The sequence below is a fragment of the Cydia splendana genome, chromosome 3 (genome assembly GCF_910591565.1).
Source record: "Cydia splendana chromosome 3, ilCydSple1.2, whole genome shotgun sequence".
Lineage (NCBI taxonomy): Eukaryota > Metazoa > Arthropoda > Insecta > Lepidoptera > Tortricidae > Cydia > Cydia splendana.
In genome coordinates this window covers 7,100,226-7,121,254 of record NC_085962.1, presented here as the reverse complement: position 1 = coordinate 7,121,254, position 21,029 = coordinate 7,100,226, and the positions used below count along the sequence as shown (strand labels likewise).

The 21,029-nt window shown below is 37.7% G+C and overlaps 3 protein-coding genes across 3 annotated transcripts in view; 2 read left to right on the top strand and 1 right to left on the bottom strand.

The window, feature by feature from the left end:
• On the top strand, positions 1–1,125 carry LOC134806254 (uncharacterized). The gene is made up of 2 exons (XM_063779484.1): positions 1–339; positions 687–1,125. The coding sequence occupies exons 1-2, from the start codon at positions 43–45 to the stop codon at positions 879–881; spliced, it is 492 nt and encodes a 163-aa protein (XP_063635554.1). The 5' UTR covers positions 1–42; the 3' UTR covers positions 882–1,125.
• A 5,057-nt stretch (positions 1,126–6,182) lies between these two features.
• Positions 6,183–14,917, bottom strand: LOC134806376 (V-type proton ATPase 16 kDa proteolipid subunit c). The gene is made up of 3 exons (XM_063779601.1): positions 14,685–14,917; positions 13,183–13,375; positions 6,183–7,100 (listed from the first exon to the last, which is right to left on the bottom strand). The coding sequence occupies exons 1-3, from the start codon at positions 14,755–14,757 to the stop codon at positions 6,893–6,895; spliced, it is 474 nt and encodes a 157-aa protein (XP_063635671.1). The 5' UTR covers positions 14,758–14,917; the 3' UTR covers positions 6,183–6,892.
• A 3,639-nt stretch (positions 14,918–18,556) lies between these two features.
• LOC134806387 (periodic tryptophan protein 2 homolog) overlaps positions 18,557–21,029 on the top strand; it is a 40,330-nt gene continuing 37,857 nt past the window's right edge. Inside the window, exons 1-5 of the mRNA XM_063779638.1 lie at positions 18,557–18,676; positions 18,905–19,017; positions 19,433–19,527; positions 20,060–20,188; positions 20,706–20,923. Coding sequence (XP_063635708.1) covers positions 18,659–18,676; positions 18,905–19,017; positions 19,433–19,527; positions 20,060–20,188; positions 20,706–20,923 — 573 coding nt within the window. The 5' untranslated portion in view covers positions 18,557–18,658. The remainder of the gene's footprint in view (positions 18,677–18,904; positions 19,018–19,432; positions 19,528–20,059; positions 20,189–20,705; positions 20,924–21,029) is intronic.

Genomic DNA, 21,029 nt, shown 5'->3' with positions numbered 1-21,029 from the left:
AAATTTTTAGTTACTCTTTGTAGTTTTTTTTTTCTATATTTTATGTGTCTATCAAGATTGTTCAGCGCTACTAAGGTAGCGCTGCAAGGCGCTGCAACGCCAAGTTTCTTGACTTCGAGACGGAAGCCAAAGCCCGAGCCCCTGTTTCGGGTGCCTGCACGCCAGATCTTCGGCCTAGTTCCTCCGAACCAGTACGAAAATAATATTATACCGAAGAGGCTTCATATCGGCTACGCATTGCTGCACTATTGGGAGACCATTCCACTGTTCTTATGCGTGGCTTTTGATATTATCTTCGTCCTGGGCTATGTTGGATTATACGGAAGCATAATGCACAGGGTATGTGTTGATTTTATGCATAAGTATCGATAGAAAGCCGCCTAGGTATCTATCTAGGCTAGATAGCCTTCTACCTAGGCGGCTAGCCTTTTGACAGTGTAATAGTAGCCAGTTTTGACAGTGTAGTAGTAGTAAGATTTTTACCGCTAGCCCAAATCCTTTTGTCGTCTTGAACACTGGTCTTGAAGGATAGGCCCGGTTGACTAGGAATTATTCTAAATAGAAATAGGTATCCCTGTAATTGTACATTTATTGTAAACTACGTGTATGTGAGGTGTGCAATAAAGTGTATTGTATTGTATCCCGGTCGTATGTATCAACTTGACCATTTGTCTGTTCCTTATTAGGTAGACACCCAGTTCACGAAGCACTGCTGGAACAGTATCTCGAGAAATATGGATCTACGGAACCCCACAATCCACAAGTTCCTTGTGCTTTACCAACGCTACGAACCCTGGCCCGAGATGCAGAATGTTCTGGACAAAATGACACAGGCTGAACACCGTTTGCTGATGCGCATGAACAGCTGCGCGACTCCCTAGGCCTTAAATACCTGCGGGCCTACCGCGAACCACGTTCGACGTGTTGCCTCCCTGTCATGTGTACGAATTTACAAGTGCGACAGAAAGACGTGATTCGCGATAGGATCTCTGGACTTTTTTTATACCTAGACCCTTCCTTTGCTGGTATTAACATATGTCAATTTGTACTGTACAGTGTTCTTTGGTGTATATAGTTTAAGTGAACTCAATTGTGTCAATACATATTAATGCAAAATTGTAGGTTTATGGGTGTTGTTGTGTTTGGCTTAAATTAAAGCCCTAAATTGGTAATCTGCTCTGAACTTGACCACGGCGTCCCCTGTTCCCTCCGTATACCCAACCGCTCATACACGCAAATTAATTATTTGACGATACAGTAGTCACCAGCAGAAGTTGCTAAGCTGGCGAGGTTTTCAAAATTACCTTGACACGCTCTTATTCTCTTAACAATAAAGTCGCGTCAAGACAAGATCATTTTGAACACCTGGCCCGCTTAGCAACTTCTGCGGCTGACTCTACCTGATAATAAAGTCGTTATAAAAGCTACCTTCACTCTGTGCAAATTATCAGTTCTTGGACTCTTCTGGGTAACTCAGTGGACAGAGAATATTACAACTTTGTATTAATTTTATTGTGGCTTACAGCTGTTTTTTGGATCGCAAATACATTATTTGTTGCGTGATGAGTTTTTTTTTATTTCACTGACAAAGTGAAATGTCCCCGACTATTATTAATTTACTAGCGTAAAAATAATTCTGTTGTCATCTCATATCTCATATAATCGGAAACATATGTGCACATGTACAGTCAGCAGTAGAAGTTGCTAAGCGGGCGAGGTGTTCAAAATTACCTGGACACGCTCTTATTCTCTTAATAATAAAGTCGCGTCAAGATCATTTTGAACACCTCGCCCGGTTAGCAACTTCTGCTGCTGACTGTACAGTCGACGTCAAAAATATATTTACACTTTTGCACCTTTACTCCTTTTTGTAATAAGGCGAAAAATGTACCTAAACATATCTTTGATGTCGACTGTACATTGCCAAAGTGCTACCATCTACCGGTTCTCGTCGGTACGGTAGGTTCTGCCATCTTGTGGGCTACATCGGAAGCATAAACGACATTTACGCCGCGCGCCAAATATCTGACGGCTCCTATGCTGCCCCCTATAGTTCATGCACGGGGCCTATAGGGACTTACGCGGGACTCGGTAACATTCCGTAAAGTTCAGATATATGGACGGATGTGTTTTGTGTAATCCACCGTAGCGTCAAAACTACTGAACTGATTTTGGTAAGCAAGGAGAGTAGATTTAGCCCTACATATTTAAAACCAGTTTTATTTTTTCCAAAAAGGTCTGGTTAAAGTTTTTCATACGCTTTACTTGTTTAGTAGGTAAATCGCGATCGGTAGAAAGTAGTAATGAACTAATGTATAATTCCCATAGCAACATCACCCGCCCTTCGTATCGGAAGTAGGTCAGCTTTTCAACCATTAGCGACTCTGATTACTCTTGTATTGATTATTTAATGTCATGTCATGCTCTTTGAAATATGTAGTTATTTACGATACAAGTGCGGAAAGAGGAATTTCGAAACGAGTGGCGATAAATTATATAAAACACGACCGAAGGGAGTGTTTTAAATCGACACGAGTTGCGAATTACCTATTCGCACGTGTACCGTACATCGTTTCAGTGGCGTAGCTAGCATGGGTGGCACCTGGGGCGGAAATTGTGGGTGTCACCCCAAAATTCAATCAAAATTGTAAAATATGTTTAATATTTTACAATTATAAAATTACGTTTAATATTCCATAGCTCACAATTTACTACATCGCTTTCATTTTAGATTCCATGAACTCTTAATAGTCCACACCCTGGCGGGTGTTGCCTCTGCGGGCGTTCTATGGGCAAGGACAGCATCCGCTCGGTGTAACCCACATTTCATAAGTGTCATAAGGGCATCTACATGTTGGTTGGGCTCCGCGCACGCCTCCCAAAGGTCCGAGTCATCATTGTCCCGTGAAAGATATACAAATAATTTACGTTAAAACAAAATTAAAAACTTTTTTTGCCAAGTGCGCGATTTGAAAGAGATTCTGTAAAATCCCATTTCACAATGAATTTCAAATAGTCCAGAGTCACCCAATTAGAAACAGTGACATAGCTTCTCAATTACAGAAATAATCACATAATAAAAAAAAACCTTTCTGAATAAAAAAACCTACGAGGCGCCAACAATTATTATTGTTACATACCAGGAACCCCGAGAGATTTTAACCATGCATTTCTGAGGCCAAAATAAGGAAAAAATACTAAAAGAGTTTACGTCAATTTCGCCAAAATAAAATTGTTTTTCGATTTTTTGTACATAATTAAATGTAAATGCTATAATTTGTAAAAATGTCACCCAAAAATAATTTTAACTTTTTTTGTCAATTACTGAAATAATCACATAATTTAAAAAAAAAACCTTTACAATGGTCCTGAATTAAAAAAACCTACGAGGCGCCAAAATATTATTGCTACGAGTACATACCAGGTGCCAACGAGGAACCCGAGAGATTTAAACCACGCATTTCCGAGGCCAAAGAAGGAAAAAATATTAAAAGAGTTAGAGTATTAGGTACGTCAATTTCACGAAAAATAAATTCTTTTTTCGATGTTTTTGTACGTAATGTACAGTCAGCCAAGAAAGTGGTCTACCACTTTTCGACTCTATCAATCAGATGATGACCGTACCTACATAAAATATAAATGCTATTTGTAAAACTATCACTCAAAGAGAATTTTAACTTTTTTTGTAAAACCTAGTTTTTGCAAAGTGTACTTGTCACGTTTTTACATTATATCAATAAGGATATTTGGACTTGGTCCCATAGTAGCAACATCGCCATCAAAAAAACATTTTGCACTAAGAAACAATAAAAAGAAGCTTTTTTTAAGGCTCCGTCAGACATGAGCGTTTTCAAAGCGCGGCGTGAGCGGGGCGCGATGCGAGCGTGACGCGAGCGCGTCGCGCGTGCGATCTGCGCTTGGACGCGCGCGCGACCCGCTTTGATCACGCCCGCGCAGTCACACACAACACAGCGCGTGTTGCGAGCGGTCACTCGATTACTGAACGTTGGACGTTGGAAAGCATGATCATGGACGTTGAATAGTATCACGAGCGTTTTGTAGCCTGCAAGCAGTATATTGCGACAATACCGCCGACTACATTTTTGATATTTGCATTTACAGGGTACTGCTCTCCCAAGTGCTCGTCAAGATGTGACGGATGACCAAAATAGCGTGGGCCTATGTTGCACCGAATCTGAGTTCCACTAGGTACAGCCAGGGTTCAGCATCAGCTCTATCTTGGGTACTGCTTTCCCAAGTGCTCATCAAGATGTGACGGATGACCAAAATAGCGTGAGCCTATGTTGCACCAAACCTGAGTTCCACTAGGTACAGTCAGGGTACAGCATCAGCTCTATGTTGGGTACTGCTCTCCCAAGTGCTCGTCAAGATGTGACGGATGACCAAAATAGCGTGGGCCTATGTTGCACCAAACCTGAGTTCCACTAGGTACAGCCAGGGTTCAGCATCAGCTCTATTTCTGGTACTGCTCTCCCATGTGCTCATCAAGATGTGACGGATAACCAAAATAGCGTGGGCCTATGTTGCACCAAACCTGACTTCCACTAGGTAGAGCCAGGGTTCAGCATTTGCTCAGATTTATGTATACTAAAACCTTCTCCAGGATGTAACAAACACTTTTCTGAAAACCGCGTCAAAATCGGTTCAGCCAAACGCGAGATAATCGCGAAATACATACATACGGGTCAAACTGAGAACCTTTTTTTTGAAGGCGGTTAAAAATGTTTTTTTTTTCTTCTATAAAATGACCTGTTTGATATTTCCTGTAGTAATGCAGTAAACTACGTATGATGGTGTTCGATTAGATTAAAAAAACTATTTTATTATGCAATAATTGCTTCTTTAGAAAGATAGGTGCGGGCGGGTTGTGAGCGCGGCGCTGGCGGGCCGCGAGCGTGATGTTGGCGCGACGCGCGCGTTCCGCCGGCGTCCGCAGAGCGCGATGCGAGCGGGACGCGAGCGGCCCGCCAGCGCCGCTTTCATCGCGCCCCGCTCACGCCACGCTCGCAAAACGCCTGTCTGACGGAGCCTTTAGGCTGCTGGTGGTACTGGACTATGAAACTAGGCGAATTCCAAAACAGTTTATAGGACATTTTAGTCTTTAAATATGATCAGGAATATTCTGTCAAAATCTCTCGGGTTCCTCGTGGGCATGTTGTATATTATTTCCTTAATGGTGGTTGTGCAATCTGCCACAGTTTTACGAATTTTTATAGATGGCACTACTGATGTTCACGGTCGGGTGTCACCCCCCAAATGGGTGACACCCGGGGCGGCCCCCCCCCCCCCCCCCCTAAAGACGCCACTGCATCGTTTTACAGTACATATGGCCCTTTAAACTTTTGACATCGCACGAAAAGTGCTATTTTACGCACTAGTTAGTGCGGGAAAATAGGACCATATGTACTGTAAAACAACTTATTGCTATATTTATATTTATTATTATAGTTATTTATTATACAAGAAGTTACAACTTTTTTGTAGTGTGTAGCGTGTAGCGAATGTGATACCAGCCTACCTCGAACCAATTTGTTGGTTCATTTCGTCTATTTTTTATCTATCGTTTGATTATACAAGAGCGGAAAGGCAGATCACCCTCAAATGTCATTGATATTTTATTTTCATTTAATAAGTGACTTGTTCTGTGACCTATGTTTCAACAGGGAGCCGACGACGATGTATTGACCATTTAAGAATTAATTCGTGAGTGTAATCACGATTTAAAAAAAGTGAGGTCATCAGCATTTCTCGTGTGAATAACCAAAAACCGGATTTAATTAATAGAAACACTCCATTTATAATTTACAGTAGTTGTTTTCAAAATATTTTATTAACACAATTCATTCAATAACACCAAAGATTATAACATTCTCTAACATGAACCTAAAACAAAATACAATTTCACCTAATCGTATTTACTTACCAATTTATATCATTCAAACATCATTTTGACTATGAGGTATACAGAATAAATATTATATTTGAATTATATTATTTCACATAAATTAGTCGTCAGAAGTGTATATTTTGCTATTTTTGATTATAAGAGCATCTAGTGTCAGATTAGCATATATACCCTTCCTTACTCATTCGTTCGCGTAATAGAAGATCGAAAAAGGAAAATAAAACACGTAAAACAATTAAGTAGAAACAAAATAATATGGAATGTACAAATCATGTTTATTTACTGATTCCTGGCGTTACAATATTTGTGACTCGCTTTTGAATTTTCAGTGGTCACTCGAGTTAACAATGATAAGCCCAACAGTATAATATAAGGATACATAACACCCAGTATAACACTGAAAGCTAAGCAAGTAGTTTCCGAGCCAGGTTTAACCTTAACATTCTCAGCAGACGCGGTACACAGTACCATGGGGGTTAACGGTTTATAAATTATTTTTAAGATAACTTGTTTGGACTTAAATTTCTATTCTAACTGTACATTAGTTTCGCCTTAACGCTAACATAATCTAAACTCGATATCCTCAGCGGAACTGTGATATCCCTAGGATGGTAGGACCGTTCGCGGTGGAAGGAACGCGCAAATAAGTTGATATGTCGAGTGGTGGAACTAAATTCTCCTGTCACCGAAATGTTTATATCGAGCCGGCAAAGAAAAAAATTATATTGTCGTCGCGCGGTAGCGGGGCTCCATGATTAACATTTAGATAGTTTCAAAAAATATGAATAGAAAATACTGAAAAGTCCGCGGCTCGAGGCGACGCGGCCGCAGCATCCGAGCCGCGCCGCCGGAGCTATGCGGACCGAGGTAGTGCTCCACGGCTCTATGCGGCTACCGGCGACGACCACTTGCGCGACCAGGGCATAGGGCCGAGAAGCACGGGCGACGGGAGACGAGGGTGCAGATTTACTGTTTCGTGTAGAGGTAGATGGCCACGATGAGACCGTATAGACCCAACACTTCGGCGAAAATGAGGATCAGGATCATGCCGACGAATAATCTGGGTTGTTGCGCTGTACCGCGGACACCTGCGTCACCGACGATGCCGATGGCGAAGCCGGCCGCCAGACCCGAGAAACCGACAGCCAGGCCGGCGCCGAGGTGGATGAACCCTCTGCAAAAAAGAAAATACAAATTTATTCTATCTGTCATATGTCACGTATAGTGATATAATCAGTTTTAATTAGTGATGTACCGACTATTGATTTGGCCGACTAGCCGACTAGCAGACTAATCGGCACTTGGATGGCGGATTACTCGGCCTGATCATTAGGTCCATCTAAGTTCGGTTCAGATCACATAAAAAACAATAGTTTTCCCCCTTCGACGCGCTATTCATCATATTATAGTAACGCTAAAAAATAAAATACAATAAATAAACAAATCCTAAGGCTATTCATACGACAACCGGATAATCTGACATAAGAAAGCGACCACACGGTCAATAATTCGAACAAAAGTTTTCGTAAGCACCCTAAATAGGAATTGGGGTAAAATAAGTGAAATGATTATAGTAAATATTTGCTGTTTATTCTTTTTGCCCTGATTGTCTCTCACTTATAAAGTGCCGACTAATCGGCCATTTTTGCCGACTAGTCGCCGACTACAAATGAGGCCGGATAGTCGGCTTTCCCGACTAGTCAGTACATTCCTAGTTTTAATACTTTTATTTCATGAGCAACTATCGCGGTAACCGAAGACAATATCATATATTATGTGGTAATAATACAAATATGATTATTGTTTGCACAGCTGTGCAAATTAAAAGTGGTTTACATTCATATCTATTAGACAAAATAAGCAATTTTCCATTGTTTTAAAATTAAAAATATACTTAATTAAAATCAAAATCAAAGGCACATAATATCACTAAAGATATTTGTTATCTCTCATGGATTGATCAAACTGCTTATCAGGGCAGCCTCAAGTGCCTGATATAAAATATTTTTAAATAATGTCCGATGAATTTACATGAATAAATAGCCAATTAAAAAAATGGCACCTACACTACCTACTGCTTTTTTCAGAGTGTATACATATTGTTTATGACACATAATGTGCCCAGAAAATGTAACAGAAAGAAGTGCAGATTCAGATAAAGCTTGATGCTAGTGCAACAGACCTATCAATTCTATCAATCTTATTTTTGAAATCCTTGAGTTAATGCTTTTTAGTATTTTCTGGATAATGGCAATATACGGTAAGCAGCCAACTTAACTGTTTCAGGAAAATTACAAAAATTAAAAAATAAAATAAAATTTGTGACAGTTATCATTTGCATTAATCTTGAACTGAATTGTTTAGATTTTATCATGGCAGCTTACCTACAGAGTAGATAATGGCAATTTACTAGTAATAGCATAAAAAGTGACCTTGTATTATGTCAGCCATTACAGTTTGTCACGACCAAGGTCTGAGGATGCGAATGTGACATCAGACTCACTGAGGCATAGAGTTTAGAGGGTTTCACAAACTTCACATTTCCTTTTTACAGTACAAACACTCCTAACTGTACAGCGATAGCGGTACAACCTGAAATTCGGGAATCAGCTGCAAATGGTGTTAAAGGTATGAAAATCGGCACGATTAATCTTTAGGCCATTTGAATCAATTTGACCCGTAGCACCAAAAAAACACAAACAAACAGAAAGGAATTATGACGTCATCTTTTATTTGTATGGAAAAAAACAAATTTTTGTTCAGAAACCTATCGTGTGTGGTATTAAATGAAAGGGCATTTTGAGCCGGTTCTAAAAATATATCACATTATTATATTTACGTCACTTGCATTCAATTAAAATAAAATTAATTTTCAAAACATACCAAGTTTAGGCTCCTCCAGATATAGGGTTGCCAGATGGTCGGGATTTGGCGGGATTCTCCCGATTTTTAGCATGTGTTCCCGATTCCCGACGAAGGGAAAATTGTCCCGAAAAATAGCTTCACGTTATAAAACAATAATTTCGTGTTCCGAACTGTCGTCGAGCGAGCGAGCGACCCGCGTCGAGCGCGTAGCTAACGGTAGTGCCAATAATGTAAAATATCGTTGTTTTTAATACAATTACTTTAATTTGAATGTTTTTTTTTCCCGACTTAAGTCCTAAAATCCCGAAAAATTTATATTTTTTCCCGATAATAGCGCCTTTCGATCTGGCAACCCTATCCAGATACGAAACCGTTGAATTATTTTTTGTAAAATATACCTCAAGTAATACCCAATGTTCTCATATCTAACCCCAAGAAATTAATTTCGAAAATATTTAGTTACAGTATTTTTTATTATATTTTTATTATTACAAATTGTGATCTATCAATCTATCAATGAAACGGTCTCCTAGCCTAGTCGATAGTGACCCTGCCTATGAAGCAGGAGGTCCCAGGTTCGAATCCTGGTAAGGGCATTTATTTGTGTGTTCATCATCATCATCACACAAATAAATGCCCTTACCAGGATGCGAACCTGGGACCTCCTGCTTCATAGGCAGGGTCACTATCGACTAGGCTAGGAGGCCGTTTCATTGATAGATCACAATTTGTAATAATAAAAAATTAAACAAAATACTAAAACTAAATATTTTCGAAATTAATTTCTTGGGGTTAGATATGAGAACATTGGGTATTACTTGAGGTATGTTTTACAAAAAATATTTCAACGGTTTCGTATCTGGAGGAGCCCAAACTTGGTATGTTTTGAAAATTATTTTAATTTTAATTGAATGCAAGTGACGGAAATATATTAATGTAATATATTTTTAGAACCGGCTCAAAATGCCCTTTCATTTAATACCACACACGATAGGTTTCTGAACAATTTCTTTTTATTTTCCATACAAAAAAGATGACGTCATAACTCCTTTCCGTTTGTTTTTTTTTTTGGTGCTACGGGTCTAATTAATTCAAATGGCCTAAAGATTAATCGTGCCGATTTTCATGCCTTTAACACCATTTGCAGCTGATTTTGGTCAACCGCTAGTACTAGTACATCAGTGGACGTTATTACAAAAGGCAATAAGGTCCACCGATGTACAGTTAACAGTGTGGGCCATGGTACCGGGGATATAGGTTATAACTATTGTATAAAGGAAAAACAAGGGAACATTAGCATTTTTATCAGAATTTAAACAGTCAAATCTTTCTATTGTGTCAAGACAGATGCACCAATTTGTATTTCTTTAAGAGGGTAAACTTTCAACATTAAGAGTTCATGAGTTTGTAGAAATAGAATGAACTTGACAGCAACATGTATATTTTTTAACTCTCACATTTTCTTTCGCTACCACCATTTAGTGAAGGGAATGCTGATAAAGACGATTGTATACAAAAGGTGCCTATATCACATTTAGCAATAGGTTATTTATTGGTAAGATTGTAAAGGAACTTGTGTTCAAGAAACTAATACGGTAATTGGCCAGTAATTGGCCAGTAACTGGCCAGTTTTAGTAATTCATTTCATTTCAAACAGAGTTAATTTTAGAAGGTTTCAATAACTGGTCAGCCGTCAATAACTAGCTGCCTTATACTAAAATGAATTCTGTTTATAGGTGAATAGAATTCATTTTTAGTTTAGGGCGGCCAGTTACTAAAACCGGCAAGTTACTGGCGAATTACCCTATATACTGAACTTTTTTTAAAAGAATTTTTTTACGTTAACACATTCATTGCCACGAAGCACAGTGTTCTATTTCCCTCAAAAAATTTCCCTATGCTGTTAATTGCATAAATCAATCAAGGGATACATTTGAAATGCAAGACTAGAACACCCAGAAGTCTATTTCAAATACTTTTTTTAATAAAAAATAAATTATATTTCATGACCTTGACATCGAAAAATTACTAAATAAATTCTACAAAAGTATCTGATGAAGAAGTCGCTTTTTAATCAATGTAGTTCGATAAAGAAGCCTTTGGCGCATATTTTCTAGTTCTTAGTTTTGGAATTTACCTTCTGGTTACCGAGTAATTCATATAAATAGAGATTTTTTATTTCATTTTTTTCTCCTAAATAACTCAAAAGTGCGACTTGTGACTAGCACTGACAGATTGCTCTTAACTAGGTCAACCACTGGTAAAAAAATCACGTTACACTATCGCGGCGTTTGGGAGTTATCGAATTTAAAAATACAGTGTTAGGGTTGACCCTCAACTTGACCTTTAATTTTTAGTCAGAATTAATTCAAAATTTTCCTCTATTACAAAACTGTATATTGTTTAGACATACTCCAGGTACATAAATAAAAATACAGGAACACTGGATTGACGGGGGTAAAAGTGCACCAGTGCTAGTGATTAATTAAAAATCGACTAATCGTAAAAAACAATTTTATCCATCATTATCAAAATGGTTGAATACATTTAATTGTGTGCAAACCTCTTTCATTTATACTTACAAAAATCGTCCAGTAGGATTAGTCTACCAGAAGCAGTTCGTGAACTTCGGAAGCCGATTCATGAAGAAAACTTACAAGAGGCTGAAGTCGATGATGAAGATCTAGCTAATGAAAATCCATCCCATGTTGACGATTGCACGTTAGTTCTCGAAAATGAAAATGATTTGTATGAGCCACAAAATACATAAAATCTGAGACCAACTTGCGAAAAGAAACTATAACTTGACTTCTGAATTTCTTTCTTTCTTTTCTGAATTTAATGACTTTATTGTTTAACAAAGTGCACTGCACTTAAAAGTTTCTGCGTGGCCCAATGGTTGACTGGTAGAGAATGCCTTTTGGCAAGTCTGCCATTTGTAATTTCTTGTATTGTGCAATAAAGGTTAAATAAATAAATATAAATAAAGTTTCTTATGTTGTTCCTTAATTTAATTTAATCAGATTTTTTAATTACTCCGACCTTTCATATTTGTTTGACCTTTAAGTAACAACCCTAAAAAGTATAATTTGACCTTTATACGTAACTCCCAAACGCCGCGATAGTGGAACGTGATTTTTTTACCAGTGGTAGACCTAGTTAAGAGCCATCTTTCAGTGCTAGTTACAAGTCGCACTTTTGAGTTTTTCAGGAGAAAAAAATGAAATAAAAAATCTGTATTTATATGAATAACTCGGTAAGCAGAGGGTAAATTCCAAAACTAAGAACTAGAAAATATGCGCCAAAGGCTTCTTTATCAAACTACATTGATTACAAAGCGACTTCTTCATCAGATACTTTTGTAGAATTTATTTAGTAATTTTTCGATGTCAAGCTCATGAAATATAATTTATTTTTTATAAAAAAAAGTATTTGAAATAGACTTCTGGGTGTTCTAGTCTTGCATTTCAAATGCATTCCTTGATTGATTTATGCAATAAACAGCATAGGGAAATTTTTTGAGGGAAATCGAACACTGTGCGAAGTGCTCTCGCTCGTAGCGCGTAGCCACGTCTTCGCCATATGGAGCGCGTAGTAGCTACGAACAGTGTCCCCAACAGTCTAGTTCTTGACGCTGAATGTGTTAAAGTTCTACTAAAGCTGTGTTAAGTCCAAGTAACTTTTACAGTCTTGTGGTAATGGGTTGCCTTTAATATTAATAAAAACTTTCAGAATAAAACTTAAGGTGGTTGAAACTAGTTATGATATGATTATTATGTAAAAAATGTAAAGCCTGGATTTTCGCAGTTATTAGGTTTATCAGTTCACTCAGTTCTATTCAACTAAGAGAATATTTCATAGTTATTTATGTCTTATGTTTTTCCTTTGTTTACTTAAAATTCCAACACTAAAAATCTAACTCAGTACAATTATTATACTATCAATTAGTGTGGTGGGCTTTTAGAATAATAAAACTATTTGTCTGATTATTGGTCACTTAAAGTTGAATTGTAGAATAACAGGCATCTTATTAAACCAGCTCATGTCAGCTTTGGTCAATAAACCTGTGTCAATGTTACATAAGTGGGGTGACACTCCTCCTTTCAGGCATTCTTGGCTCCGTTTGGTTCAGCATTGCTCCAAGCAATTATTAGGGTTGACCACAACTTGACGTCCCTTTGCATGCACGACCACAGAAAATTTATTTAATTTTGACATCCCTAAATAACTGAAAGGGATTGTCATTAGAAAGGGACTGCATTATTCATCCCTGAATTGCGGTCAAACTTTGATTTTGTATGAAGTGTCCTTTCTGTATGGTAGTACTATTATTTATTCTGTGCATAAGTAAACTCTTATCTATAGTAAACCAAATGAAAAACAGATCTTACTTGTAGAGGGTGTAACCCATTGAGGGTGCCTCCAGGGAGCCAGCGATGAGCACAGCTACCACCAACCCGTAGATGGCAATGATACCCGCCATGACAACAGGAATGATGGACTTCATGATGAGCTCTGGCCTCATCACCGACATGGCGGCAATACCAGTTCCTGACTTGGCTGTGCCATAGGCAGCTCCCAGCGCTGGAATTAGATAAATATACTTTTTAAAATATTTTCTACCACACAAGTATGAAATCTATGTTATACAAAGAGTCCTCCTTATTAACTCAAGACAAAACGATTAAACTTAATATAATAGTGGCTGACAATAAGAATGGGTTACCCTTATTCTGAATTACTTAGGTTTCTGCACTCCAGTCCCTAGAAATGAGCTTTAACTATATATTATGTAGGTAATAAAATGGTTGTGGCACATTGCAAATTGATTCCAATGAAGCTGTGCAGCAGCAAATTGATATAAACCTTAAATTGAATGTATTGTAAGGTTCTGATTGCTAATGTTTTATTCACAATGACTCAGATTTAATAAAAAGATTGAAATGATTGCTATGGTTATAATTAAGCTATCATCCTTGACAGCCTCATCACAGGATTAATCATGTGATGACAAAACCATAAACTATAATAAATCTATGGGTTATCTATAATAAACTGTTATAAAGCTTGTAGGATACATATAATGATGTTTAAAGTGTTTAAGTTCATAGTTAAGTTATGGTTACATAGTTAACTTCATAAACATATGACTTGTCACATGATGTCCTTAAGTTAGGTCATGTGACATTAATGGTCACATTTTCCAGGATTTCAAGGTAAGTCATGGGGTTTCCCTACATCTCAGTCTCATAACCTAAGTAGGCTCAGAATGGTAAAACCATACTGCAAGGTCAGACAAATACTCTGTCTAGCAGAAAATTGTTTATTTAGTTGGAATAAGTCATGTGCCTGCTTATAATCAAGTCTTATTTCCAAGAATCAAAGATTGCGTGACAAATTAATACTTATTATGCAGGTATAAGTAATCCAACAATAGCTGGGATTGTTGGAAGGAGGCTTTCCAATCCTGTAAGATTTTGGTTAAGTATGTACAGCTACCAACATGGCAAAACTTAATTGTCAATCACATGACTATGCTTATGATTCATAAGAATCATAAGTAAAGTTGCAATGATACAATTAACTAAATCAGGAATACGCCCCTCGTTCGTTCGTTCCAGACATGAAACCCAGGCTGCGACACTCATCACGCGTATTTTCGAATGTCTGTCTGTCGTATGGCACAAGGTGCGGCTATTCCTATAATTAGGACGCCTAAAATAACATCAGTTCATAATTTTTATACTTATAATCGGTATCTAGGGCGGGTAACTAATATTGAGCCTTGTAAAGCATTCAATGAAATCATCGCGAGAAAGTAACACTTTTTCGACAGATCGATAAAAACTAATCTAGACAGCCATTCTAAAACAAGGTACACAGAATCTCTTACCGCTAAAGATGATAGCGGACGCCGCCCCCATAACTCCAAAGAAGGGTCCATAGATGGGACTTTCAGCCGACATTTTGGATTAGTGTGGGAGTATTTACAGGTCCCAAAAACTGTGATGACTATCTGCACACACTCACTCCACGGAACTACTTTAGCACAGACAAATATGGCCCAAGCCTTACAGACTCGATAGAATGGGTCATATGACGATTGATGTTCAAGGCAGTGTTCGATATGCCCCTAGTTCTGATTGGCTTTCATACGTCATTTCCGAAATGCGCGACCAATCCTGAGCTAAAGATTTCGCAGCGTTCTGACGTAGGACATCGATGTGGATCGCTGGCCAGCAATATCCGTCTGCGCATGTACACTTTAACAAAATCATTTCTTTTTAAGTTGTAAGCTATTCAATGAACACACAATTTCTAGCTTTAACCCACAAATAATATGTAAATAATATTTTAAATGGCAAATACAATAAAAATAATACTTAAATATACGATTTAAAATTAATTAGGCAATGTATTGAAGCTTCTAGGGTTGCCATGCTGGAATTGGCTACTACTTTGGTAGTTATAGGATCCTTCAAGTTGACCCCCCCCCAGTTAGAGCCCATCGTAATCATTTTTCTATACATGGTGAGCCCGAATAACCTGACAAATGTTTCTAGTTGTTTAAGGTTTTTTGAAGTGAAAACTTCTTTAGCGGCGCTGGGCACTTTTTGAGGTGGGGAAAAAATGATAAACTCGAGACAGCGTAAGATAAGTCAATGCGGGACACCCACCCCTATCCACAATAAGATTGAAGATTTGTTGGAATTGTTGGTGGTGTACTTAAATTAGAAACAAACAATACTACTACCGAATTAGCATTTATTTTTAAAGTCATATTTTTCACATGAGTGGCATTTTTTACTAGTTCTGGGTTTTAGTTCAGAATGTCCAAAAAGTTTTCACAGCTGCCCATATTAAATTTTATAATTAGCATTGCACGTAATATTTCTACTTTTAGTGACGACTTTTCGGATGTCCATAAGCTATATTAAGGTAAATACTCGTTCCGTAGGAGCGTTTGTTCCTGGCAAACAAAGAAGGCACTGGTCAAATGCCTTTGTATATCATGTCTGCCGCCGTGAGCAAGAAGATGAAGATGTTAAACACTTTTGCAGGAAAGGAAATTCCTCTTTTTGCAAGTCCTCGGTGAACTTAGAACTTCGCTTTTTCGCGGTCGGCGGCATTGGAACAACAATTAGTTTTTCTAGCGAAACTGAAAAATACCAGTTACCAATTATGTGTCACGGCGTGCACTAATTCGAAACGAAAACCAACAATTCAATCACTATTGCATACACTACCACTAGCGCTCTTTGAACTTGAGTTGAGCCTTTTTTATCTCTGTCTCTCTTGCACTTGGCGCGCGAAACAAAACAAAGCAATCAGACTCACACTCACGTGCGTATACCGCACGTGGAACACTTTTATGCGAGCGAGACGATGGAAAACGAGGAATGCGGGACATACGGGACGCCTTAGATCAGCGGTTGGCAACCTTTTAGCAGCCATAGGCCACATAGTAGTTAACGGAGGTGACGCGGGCCGTACTTTGTTAATATTTATGACTTTATGAGACATTGTCGTTTGTCACTATTACATACAAAATAGCCAAGGCGGCACTCGGGCCGCAAGTGACAGGTTCACGAGCCGCATGCGGCCCGCGGGCCGCAGGTTGCCGACCGCTGCCTTAGATGATTTGCGGGACTATTTTAATAAATATTGCAATGCGGGATTACAACTGTCATTACGGGACGGTCCCGCAGAATGCGGGACGGTTGGCCGCCTTACTTTATATCACTCAAATATAATTCAATAAAGCTACATCTTGATGAAATCGCAAATAAAAGTGAACTCTAGTACTGGTGAATTAAACTCAAAATATCATGACCAAATATATTTAGATGCGAGGTCTGCAAGGTAACTTTACAATTTTTATTCGAATTTTAAACAATCAACGCTACAAATTTGAATTTCGAATTTTAAACAAGTTCACTGACCAGCAATTTCGGAACTAAAGTTTTTCAATAGAATGGAGGATGGGTCAATTATACATAGTGCTGCAGACATTTTGCACTAGTCATTGAGTTTTCACTTCTGTCGGCACTCCCGGAGTGCAACCCGTTGTTTTTTTTATGAAAAAAACCGGGCAAGTGCGAGTCGGACTCGCGCACGAAGGGTTCCGTACCATAATGCAAAAAAAAAAAACGTAAAAAAAAAAAGCAAAAAAAAAACGGTCACCCATCCAAGTACTGACCACTCCCGACGTTGCTTAACTTTGGTCAAAAATCACGCTAGTTGTGTGGGAGCCCCATTTAAATCTTTATTTTATTCTGTTTTTAGTATTTGTTGTTATAGCGGCAACAGAAATACATCATCTGTGAAAATTTCAACTGTCTAGCTATCACGGTTCGTGAGATACAGCCTGGTGACAGACAGACGGACGGAAGGACGGAAGGACGGAAGGACGGACGGACGGACGGACAGTGAAGTCTTAGTAATAGGGTTCCGTTTTACCCTTTGGGTACGGAACCCTAATAAAGTAACTGAATCCGTTTCCATGAAGAGTACGAACGAATGGATTCCCTTTACCTGTGCATTTTAACTCCTGTGTATCTAAGACGTGAAAACAAAAGTCATTTTATGATGGTGGGGTGGGATAGGAATAATTCATTGAATAAATAGAATAAGTTTGTTATGTCTTGTTCATCTTATGAATGAATGCTGTGTAACACATTGGTTCCGTCGAATAGACATTATGACATAGAAGACAAAGAAATTTTGCATTTATCAACATCACAAAAATCGCATTATTGATACAGGAAATTCAAACAAAAAATCTTTAACTTTACTTGAATCCCAAATGCACAAATAAGAATACAGAAGATATATACAATAACAAGAAGAAGAAGAAGTATACAGCTAGTATAATGGCTAGGGATACCCTGTATAAGTAGAGTTAGGCCAATACAAGTCTGCAACGATTTTGATAACACACGCAGTGCAAGTGTTATTCTAAACGCCAACTTCTATTAAATTATGACGTATAATTATTAAGTAATAACACTTGAACTGCGTGTGCTATCAAAATCGTTGCAGACTTGTCTTGGCTTAACTCTATATATATGTACATATTATTGTGTATTGTTACTAAATAGTCCACAAGCTTCTAAGCATTTTATTTTCAGAATATGTACAAATTACTTTGGCGATGTAGTTGATAGAATTCGAAAAACGATAACGGAAGGTTTATAATATTCATAAATAAATCATTCACTAATATCTTCTACAGTGAAATAAAATGACAATAACACTAGTCTTAAATACAGTTAAATAAAATAAAAATTAAATTAACTACTTAGACATTCTACAGTTGTCATTCCCATAATTAAAAGTCGGTCTCGCATCCAATGTACGTTATTTATTAAAAAGGAGAATGCAATTTGTGGTAATGTTAGGACGTGATGAATGCCGACTATTTAATATGCCGACTATATTGCAGCGGCAGGACAGACGATTTAAAAACGGCTTCAAAGGATACTTTTCTATACTTATATATGTTTTTTTAATTAAGTTGGTAAATGAAACAATTCTAAACCCGAATCTGTAATAATATCAAAAATAGTGAATTTTTAGATGTGATGTGAACATAATTATTGAAATTTTAATAATATCGTATGGTGCCATAATTATTAAAATTTCAATAATTATGTTGATGAGGATGACTGTTAACAATAGTAGTTTCTGTAATTTTTAGTTGGCTACACTAACCACGTGCGTTTGACGTCTGTCAAAATACTCAAAATTGACAAATGACAGCGTCAAAAACATTGAATTGAACATGCTGCCTTTGCTTTGCCGCATTTGTTGCAAAAGTTATGAATTGATGTTTATTTAATTACACAGAAGAAATATAAAAACAAAATGAAATTTAATTACAAGGTTGGTAAACTTTAATATATCTTTTAAGTCAATAACTTCCTGTATATTTGTTTTGACAATTTTACAAAGATTTAAATATATATTTATAACCCAATTATATATTTCTAAACTAAGTTTTCGTCATTATCCCGGTATATTTATTATGAGTCCCATACTTGTTACTACAAAAGTGCATTTTTAATGAGTAAACAAGTACATAACATAACCTACATGTTTTTTAATTTCTAGTTTCAAAATCTCCTGGGCACGGTGTACCGCCGCGGCGATATTCTGTTCATGAACAATGGCAACTGTGTAGTCAGCCCGGTGGGAAACAAAATAACTATATACAATCTTATACAGTAAGTATTTTCTTCTTCTTCTTCTTCTCTTGTGTAGAGGATCCTCTAAAACTCTAAACAGTGGATGCCTAGAAAGCAGCGGTGCTGACAGACTGACTTATTTATTTTTAACAACCATGGCTCTGGCGGATTCTAGAAATCCAATGCAAAATGGGTGATTGCAAAAAAATTTAACATAATTAAGCCTAGTTAAGAAGCAGTGATGAGTTTTAAGTTAATTGATTCAATTGTGTTACGATAATTAACCATGTAAATTGTATTGTATTCTATTTATTGTACTTAATTCATACACATATTGGTCTGTAGCATGCGCTAACACACTCATGCATATAACTAAAATAAAAAACAAAAAGTTTACATAAAATAGTGTGATCCTTCAGTAATAAACCTACATAAAATGCTTTGTTTTTTACAGAAACAAAAGTGCAACCCTGCCTGTGGAAAGTCACTACAACTACACAGCTTTAGACATCTCTCCCAATGGTTCTATATTGCTAGCAGTTAATGAACGTAAGTTATCAATAGGGTTAATACTTTCAAAGCCGGGCGCCCTGTTTCCAGTACACAATGAACACACATATGTGTTCTTGGCAGTGAATGTGTTAATTCCTATAGATAAAATCTACTTAAAGATGAATACCCCACTCAATATAGTAAATACATAACTAATATGTTAATTTTAATATTTTTTCTTTTTTCATAATATAAATAACACACCAAACCAAGCCATTATAGTAACTTTGGTCTTTAGAGTGCCACAAATGAACAAATATACCTACTACTACTATGGGGTAATTTCCACCCTAAACTAAATTATTAATTCTATTCACCTATAAACAGAATTCATTCTAGCATAAGGTGGCTAGTTATCGAAGGGCGGCCAGTTATTGAAACCTTATACTAAAATTGATTCTGTTTATAGGTGAATAGGATTCATTTTTAGTTTAGGCTGGCCAGTTATTTACCCTATAAATTAATAAATCTTTGTGTCACAGTCAGGTGTAAATAGTTTATAGCTATATTTTTTTTTAATGAATTTCAGAGGGTGAAGCGCAAATGATAAGTCTTCAAACATGCAATGTGGTGCACAGATACAAGTTCAAACAGGAGGTGGTTGCTGTTCGCTTTAGTCCGGATGGGAAATACTTTGCTGCCTGTTGCGCTGAAACTGGTATGGTGTTTTATATTGCATGATCTTTTTCTACCTACCTGCATTTTGCCACGGCTCATGGGAGCCTGGGGTCCGCTTGACAACTAATACAGTTGTAAAAAATAATAGTTCCAAATCTCTCCAGAGTAGCGCTAAAGTAGCTAAGAACTTAGGTCTCTTAGGCCGGAGACGCCATGTCTAAAATTTTCGGTACAAAATAGTCTGCCGTTTTTTCCGGGGGAGGGGCACATCAAATCTATAGGTACGTCATGTCAGATATACGTCAGTCCATACATATGGTTGACATGTGGTTGACCATTGGCCGCCTATTTTCGACAGAGGGGAACGCCTGTTAATGGCGGCTCCATTGTTAATTACTCCGAGCTCTTAGGTGTTATTGACGGAGTGAAGTGCGCTGTCATTGATTTGAATTTTCACATATTCTAGGTACTATAGCACCACCTAAGGTTTTTTGATCGACACTTTTAGAGTTTGTATACTTTTAGACCTTCCATAAGTTCAAGCAACTATTTTCCAGTGTTCATAATGACGGCGCCCTGCCACTTCACGGGCGAGTTCCGCTCGTTCGTGATGAAGCGTGTATTCCGTAAGGCCCGCGACGACGTCACGTGCCTGGACTGGTCGGCGTGCTCCCGTCTCCTGGCCGTCGGTTCTAAAGATACCTCTACTAAGATATACACAGTTGATTACTTGGACAATCTCAATATGTACTCGTTGGGCGGACATACCGATAAGGTAAGTTCTTTGTTTTCATGTGGATCGAAGAGCACCTTCAGAACTTAGAACCAGGGATCGGAACCGGATTTTTTGCAAAAACATCGAAATAACCATATTTTTTTGA